We start from the raw sequence: 8,340 nt of genomic DNA on the forward strand, positions 1-8,340 counted from the left end.
ATCATTATTTCTTTTGCATGCTACAAGTTTTCAAATCAATTCCAATATCTAAAATTCATATAACTCTCTACCTTCCATACAATATCAACAAATATATAGTACCTTCACATAATTCAAATTCAAATAGAGGAATCAGTATAAAATAATTGTAAATAAACATACAAAAAAGATTTTGTATAGAATTAAAAATTAAAAATTAAACGCATATAACACCTTTCAATGCGCATTATTGTATCTTTCCCATTGAAAATAGTTGACATTAATTCTAATTTATATTCATTTCTTTAATATCTATAAAAAAAAATATTTGACATTAATTCTAATTTATATTCATTTCATAAAATATATCAAATATAAAGAAAAAGTTGGTATATAAATCTTTTTCTGTCAAGATTATAAATAAAATTATAAGTTATTTTTTATTTAATAACTTATTTATTTTTGTTATTGGATATGCAATTTGAATTAAATATTTTTGCTGTTTTTATTCCATTACATTAGTATTTTTGATTCGGTATGAGTAGCTAACACAAATATGAGAAATTAACGACATATTTGTGATAAGTAACATTAATATTAATAATATACATCTTTTGTACAAATTTTTATTTGGTAAATCAAATTAAATATATATTTAAAGTTAAATCTCATAATGTGTTGCATTGAATTATAATATGTCATTTCATTATTTTTTGTTTCTTGACTTATATAGATGTTATAATTTTTTTTGCAATTTTTTATTTTGATAATTTAAATTTGCAATTTGAATCATGTTCATAAAAAGGCGGGTAGACATACTAGGGGTGAGAGCCCATAAAAATCGTTGATAATGTGCGTCTGCGAAAAAAAAAAGGCGGGTAGACATACTAGGGGTGAGAGCCCATAAAAATTGTTGATAATGATAGTACATAATAACTACATTATCTCAATATTTATTTATTTTTTTACTTTTATCAAGAACTATATTTTTTCAGACTTTAAATTGTGATCAACAATAATAATTAATTATCTCTACAAATTGATAATGTAAACAACTACAAATTGATAAATTAAATTAATATTGATATGATAATCATCATTGAAGAAATTATTTCGTTTAATTAATATATATTTTAATATAATTTTTTAACCATAACCATATTATATTTATTTAATATTTATACCGACTTTATGTGACCCCTGCGGGCGCACGGGTCCTTTACTAGTATCAAAAGAAAAAGAAAGAGAAGATAGAATATTCTCTATATTAGTTTTTGTGCTTGTAAAATTATGCTCAAGAGGATATTAGGAGTGGATAGAAAAAGACCATATGAACTTCGGCTTTTTGAGTCATTCAGTTGGTCCGTGGTTCGGTTTGGATGGACAGGTAGGCACACAGACTAAAAGAGTAATTATAGTTTAATTTAGTCAGGATTAAGCTTTTATGTTAATGTCTATTGATGATCGAACTTGATCCAATCTACAAACATGTATTTTTTGCGGAATTTTGATTACACTCTGTGTATTTTGACTAAAAAATTTTAAAATTTCCAAAAATGCACATTTTGAAAAGTTATCTCCGGGATACAACCATTATTCTATGTTATTTATTTTGTTTCACTCGATAAAAGTTAAAGGAGCGTGTCTGAAAAATGTTTTTCAAACACGCTCCTGTTACACTTAACTGCTATTTCGCTAACTTCCGAATCAAATCATTTTAAAAGACAACTTTCTTTATAAAAAAAATGGCTAAATTATTCTATTCTTGTTGATCCATCTTTCAATTAATATGATACAAATTATGATTGAAATTACAATCCAATCCAAATGATTAAAATCATGATTCAATTCACTCAAATAAGAGATTTTCGCACTAGTTCATAAACACTATGATTCAATTCATTTGAAAATAAAAAACGAGAAAACATAGTTTTATATGCATGCCATAGTTTTCCAAACAGATTGAGATTTTATAGAATGATTAGATACATCAAAAGCTGCCTATATGCAAATAATGAAATCACTCAAAACACTAATAGGAGTCATAGCCTTAGATTAAGATTCAACTTCCCTATTTCGAAGCCATTTTTTTTTACATTGATAAAGTTTTAGAGAATTTCTTTACCACATGTAGTTTTTTCATACCTATATTAGGGTTTTAAAAAACGGTGCAGACCGCAAAAACGATAGCGACAAAAATAGTTTTGATAATGTCGATATTGATACTATTATCACCGTTTTTTATATTGAAGAATTAATTGTAGTTAATTCACACGCGACGACCACAATCAATGGCGCGACATCTGTACGGACCAAAATTGCAAAAGCCTCGAGTGCGGCTTTTTTTAAATCCTGATCTATAATTGTAGCCGCAAACATCACAATGACTCGTGTTGCATCACCTATTATCGTTGTAAGCTTCTTCGCTGACAACCAACACAAAGCCATTTATTCCCACTTCCTAAACTCGACGAATTTGTCCAGCCATGAGAGATGTTGTTTTATTTCAACTAGTCCATCCTAAATAAGATGTCTAGTATAAATGATCCGTCCTCATTCCTTAACATCCAAACATCTATTTATGAGCTTGGCGCACTTAGAGTGCTCACTTGCAATATACAGGCTTAAAAATCCAACTTATTTGTCTTTTTCTGAAGACTCACTCGAAAAAACTTTTTTAAGAAATGCTCCTTCCTAAATCATAAGAGTTTCATGTTCTCTCACAAAGCTTCAACTTATTTAGTTTGTGACAATTTTTCCATACTCTTATTCCACCTAAAAACTTCTTCCGGATAAAAAAAATTCATTAAAAATGTGAGAACCACTTCTCCAAAATTCAACAATGCAATGTGAATTGGTTACGACTCACAACATCCTGTTTTTCATCATTAAATATTTTTAAAATTTTCTCAAATTTTTGATATCTACATTTCTCTAAATAGAATTCAATTTCTTTTGAAAAAAATGAGAAAAACTCTAATCGGTGAGTGAGGCAGTGAGGCCACGAGTAAATAAGGGTGAAAATAGATTAGACTAATATTAGAGGCTTATAAACTACTCTATATAGACTCAGGTTAGGCTACACATTTTTTTTAATTGAAAATGCCGAGGGTTTTTTATAATCCTATTTAGTTAAAAAGATTAGACCTCAAACTCCTAAAAAAACCTTTTAAGTCTATTAGACCGACCTATTTAAATAAATATGAATAATTTTTTATTATCATTATGGTATGATTTTTACTTTGAATTAAATTACAAAAATAAAACCTGATGAACATTGTTTTTATAAGTTTTCTTAAACAAATAGTCTCCCAGAACTTATGTTAATAGGTAAGTCAAAAACAAGTCAATGCAAATAAATTTTTAGTCTCTTGGTCTTTTAGTTAATTAGTCTACTTAAACATTATTTTAATTTTTTATTTACATATGTATAAAACAAATAAAATTTTATGTAAGCTAACAGGCTAATCAGGTTTTCGAAAAGGCCAAACTCAGGCATAAAAATAAGCCTATGAAAGACTATCGGCCAAGCTTAGACTTCGATTTTTCTGACAGATCAGACTTAGACCTAGCTCGGTCTAGCCTATTTTCACTTCTACGAGTAAGGGAAAGGGCAGCGATTCAGTAGAAGGAATTGTGTGTTTAGCAATTTAAAAAAAAATAGAATAGGAGTGTGGGAGGAAAAACTAGGAAGGTGGGGATATTAGTGGAAAATTATACCTCGTACCCTACCATTATCCTTCTACCCTTACATTATTTAAAATATTCCAATTCTATCATTTTAATTTATACAATAATTTTATTATTTAATATTTATCATTTCACACCCCTACCAAAGTGTATCGGATAACTTGCAATCAAGTTTTTCAATTTGTAATTTTTCTTCACCGAATAACTTGTAGTAAAGTTTTCCGGTTTGTAATTTTTTTTCACTGGATAATTTGCAGTAAAGTTATCCGGTTTGTAATTTTTCTTCACCGGATATTTTGCAATCAAGTTTTCCGATTTGTAATTTTTCTTCACGGATAACTTGCAGTCAAGTTTTTCGGTATGTAATTTTTATTCACCAGATAACTTGTAATCAAGTTTTCCGAATGTAAATTTTCTCAAATAACCTATGCCATAATGAAAAACTAAGTCCTAAACTAAATAAAATCATGGCCTATTCAAATAGACATGCTTTTTGCAACTTATGAAAAAATATATATCCCACGCTTGAGAACCGTTGCCTAATATTGTAGATAACTATTTTATTTACTTTTGGTCACAGTTTTCCTTGTTGCCTAAACTTTTTTTTTTTTTTGTAATTTTTGGGTTAGTTAAAAATTATGCACCATCATCATTTCTAAATGGTTTTAGATCTTTTTCCTAACAATCCTTTTCATGTTTCCATCATATTTTGACTTCATCAAGATTAAATGTAGTGTCTGTAACGCCCTAAACTATTTTCAAAATTACTGACTGACCCCGCGTATGAGTGAGGAAAACGTATGATGAAAAGACTCGTGTTGGTTTGTGGGGTTACTCGGTAATCCTGAAAGTAGTTTGGGATGTTGCAAACACTACATTTAATCTTGGTGAAGTCAATATATGATGGAAACATGAAAGGGTTGTTAGGAAAAATTCTAAAACCCTTTAAAAATGATGATGGTGCATAGTTTTTAACTAACCTAAAAAATTATAAAAAAAAATTTAGGCAACAAGGAACAACCGTGGCCAAAAGTAAATAAAATAAAAAATAAAAAAGTTTAGGCAACAAGGAAAAACCGTGGCCAAAAGTAAATAAAATTGTTATCTGCAATATTACAAACCGGATAACTTGACTGTAAGTTATCCGGTGAAGAAAAATTACAATCGGATAACTTGACTCCAAGTTATCCGGTGAAGAGAAATTACAAACCGCATAACTTGACTGCAAGTTATCCGGTGAAGAAAAATTATATACCGGATAACTTGACTACAAGTTATTCGGTGAAGAAAAATTACAAACCGGAATATTTGATTGCAAATTATCCGGTGCACTTTGGTAGAGGTGTGAAATGGTAAATATTAAATAATAAAATTATTTTATAAATTAAAAGGATAGAATTGGAATATTTAAAAAAATGTAAGGGTAGAGGGATAGTAGGGGTTAGGGATGTCAACTTGCCTCCGTTAGCGGGGATCTCCGTGGGGATTATCCGTTTGGGGCCCCAAAGATGGGGAATTTTCCCCCCGCGGGGATGGGGATGGGGATCAAAGTCTCCCCGAAGGCACTTCGGGGACGGGGGTGGCGTAAATATCCCCCGCCCCGTGGAGTCCCCGCTCCGAATAAAATAGCATAATGTCCTTAATTTATATATAGTTTTAAATTATTATGTAAGTTTATTTGACATTTTATATAATTAATCTTATACACAAATTTAAAATATATATGTATTGTTACTTGTTAGTAAAAGAGTGATATAAATGATTTTTTTTCATTTTTTTTAGTTTGAAAATTTTGTTCGATATTATAGATTAAATATTGTAAAAACATTATATTTATTGGTTAGTTTTTGAAGCTTTTACTATTAATTTGGTTTAAAATTATATATAAAAAAAATCATGTTTATAGATCTCCGCATGAACCGTGGGGATCCGTGGGGACCCGCGGGGATCCGCGGGGACGGGATGGGGGACAAAATTCCCCCGAAGCGGGGATCCAAAGTGGGGATGGGGAATAGATTCATTGGCGGGGATTGTGATGGGAATGTATCCCCCGTCCCCGCCCCGCCCCATTGACATCCCTAGGAGGGGTATGACATATAATTTTCATATTAGTGACCAGAAGAAAATGGCCCGGCCCAATTTCGTGAATTAAACCCTACAAAAATTAATGTCCCCAAAGACTATTCTACCCTTTTAGGTTTCGACTTATACAAACGATCCCTCTCGCTATCTCCTCCATTATAATCTTTCACCTAGCCACCGCCTCTGCTTCTTTCCTGCACACATTTGAACGCTAAACCTAACCAGGTAACTTAACAACTTCTTCCCCTTTATAATTTACAGAATTCATCTTCGATTTTCGAGTTTCTGTTATTATCAATTTTAAACCATGAATTAGGTTTGAATGATTTTCCCTTTCGAAACAGTGTTGAATTGAAGCAGCAAACAAAGTTGAAAGAGGAGAATGGCGAAATCAATGAGATCCAAGAGGGAGAAGAGGTTGAGGGCTATTAGGAGAGAGATTGTTCAACCTTACTATGACGAGAAAGAAGCCGCTAAGCTTTCTGCACAAGAAGCTGCTCTTGCTGCACCCAAGCTTCAAGTTCCCGTCCGAAAAAGCACTACCATGGAAATTTCTACTTCCACTATCGACAACGCTAACACCATGGGTAACACATTATCAACTTTTTGTAATCTGTGAAAAATTGTGAATTGGAATGTTCTTGTTTGGTAAGAAAGTGTTATTAAATAGGTTTGTTTAATTTTCTAGATGTGGATATGGGTGATGAAAATAAGAGCAAGTTTTCCTTGAAGCCTGCTGGTAAAATTGGGAAGAAATTGAAAAAGAAATTGAAAATGGCGAAAGGTAATCGCCGCAACGGTAATGGAAAGCCGAGCAGAAAGCGTCACATATGATTCCCATTGAGTGCTAATGGTAGGTATCTTTTTTATCTACTCCAAGTTGTTGCATTTTGTCTTTGCATATGACATGCTTTGGTTGATTTGTTTTTTTAACATACCATCACTTTTATAATTGAGAATCTCGATGTGATCTTAAATTGTATAATTTTAATTTGCACATGTTATATAAGAAAAATATCTTTACTCTGGAAGTCAGTATTGGATTATGTAAGTTATGACTGTTGCAATTTCTAATTCTTACGCTGCTTCAGTATTTTATGTAGCTTGAGATCACATGCCTAGACTTTCAATGGCTTTCTCATAATACAGTACCTAAAATCATGCATCCTGTCCTTCATACTCCTTTGTGTGGCCCTCATATTTGGACTAGTTAAGTATCTATGACTTCATTTGACCACTATTAAACCTTGAAACTGCATAGCTTGAGAATGTGACATTGTTCTTGATCACATTCAGTCTCCCTTTCACTTCGCATTAATACTCATAGGCAGTATCATGCAACTTAGTGCGTGTTTGCAAAAGAATGGCGTAACAATTCTGCTGTTTGCCTAAAACAGGATGTTTTAAAGGAAACACCGAGGCTTTAAACATGTTGGGCATCCAAAAGTCACTTACGATGTATTTGTTTGTAGGTATTTGGGAGTATTGTTTAGTCGATTCATTAGGGTTATGAATCGACGTATGTAATGTTCTAGATATTAGTAAGTTTGTGTATAAAATCTGGATTTTGCCATGAAAAGTGTTATTTGAAGAACAAAGTACTGTTATCTTTTTAAACTCCTGTTATGAACCTCTTTAACACTGCACAGCATCTGTCTTAGTATCATGCAAGTTCTTCAGTATGTGTTCTGTGGATTGACTGTTTGACTTGTTGTTATGATTCATTTCCATTGCAGGCAGTGCTGGGTTAATTTAGAGTTCCTGACTTCCTGTGCTCTTATTTCATGAACCTTGTTCAAATTTTGATACAAAAACATGGAGATTGTTCAATTATCTTTGTTATTTATTTTGAATATTATTAACTTGCATTTAGATATTTGAAGTACAACACAATATTAGTATGGAGAAGTGGTTGATGTTGATGACTCCTTTTGAACATGGAGGATAGATATATAACATAGTTTTTGCACTAACCTTGTTCTTGAATTTGGAATTTGATAATGGTTGTTTTTTAGCTGTATGTACCCTTTTATCAATGTGATGCAGAATAATCTGCCACATGTTTTAATTTTGTTCCAAGATGTTAGTATTACTTAGAAGATCATAGTATAACAGATGCATATACACAGCAGCCAATTAAGTCGAGACAAGCTTCATACACCTATTTATAGAACCATAAAATTTCATTCTGTATTTGTGCAAAGAACTGCACCAATGGAGATGAATCTGCCATCAAGCTCAAACATATATCGCACTTAAAATTCAAACAATTGATCCAAGAAAAAATTGCTGCTGCCATCTTGTCAAAACTCCACAAACACCAGAAGGTTGTGTGTTTATGACTATTAGAAGATTTAAATTCAAATGAATGCAATAGAGCTGAATTTAAAATAGAAATTGAGCTATTGCAGAAAATAAAGCTTATTATCTTTCATATGTTGCTAACTCCATTTCAGATTTTCTTGAAACATAACTCCAGTCTGCATCATTGAGATATATTGTCTGATATCTTATTTGCCTTTATGCATAGCCACATAAAATACAACATTTTTACCTATTCAACCAAATTCTCAGCATAAATTTCCTCGC

The 8,340-nt window shown here is 31.5% G+C and overlaps 1 protein-coding gene across 2 annotated transcripts; it reads left to right on the top strand.

Annotated features, from left to right (window-relative positions):
* The first annotated feature begins 5,866 nt into the window (after window positions 1-5,866).
* Window positions 5,867-7,765, top strand: LOC131607682 (uncharacterized). 2 transcript variants are annotated; one of them, XM_058879659.1, is made up of 4 exons: window positions 5,867-5,976; window positions 6,096-6,338; window positions 6,440-6,604; window positions 7,488-7,765. In XM_058879659.1, the coding sequence occupies exons 2-3, from the start codon at window positions 6,134-6,136 to the stop codon at window positions 6,583-6,585; spliced, it is 351 nt and encodes a 116-aa protein (XP_058735642.1). In that variant the 5' UTR covers window positions 5,867-5,976; window positions 6,096-6,133; the 3' UTR covers window positions 6,586-6,604; window positions 7,488-7,765. The 2 variants fall into 2 exon arrangements, with proteins under 2 accessions (XP_058735642.1, XP_058735643.1); XM_058879660.1 differs by lacking the exon at window positions 7,488-7,765 and adding an exon at window positions 7,149-7,397.
* Window positions 7,766-8,340: the final 575 nt, after the last annotated feature.

This window comes from Vicia villosa, linkage group LG5 (genome assembly GCF_029867415.1).
Source record: "Vicia villosa cultivar HV-30 ecotype Madison, WI linkage group LG5, Vvil1.0, whole genome shotgun sequence".
Lineage (NCBI taxonomy): Eukaryota > Viridiplantae > Streptophyta > Magnoliopsida > Fabales > Fabaceae > Vicia > Vicia villosa.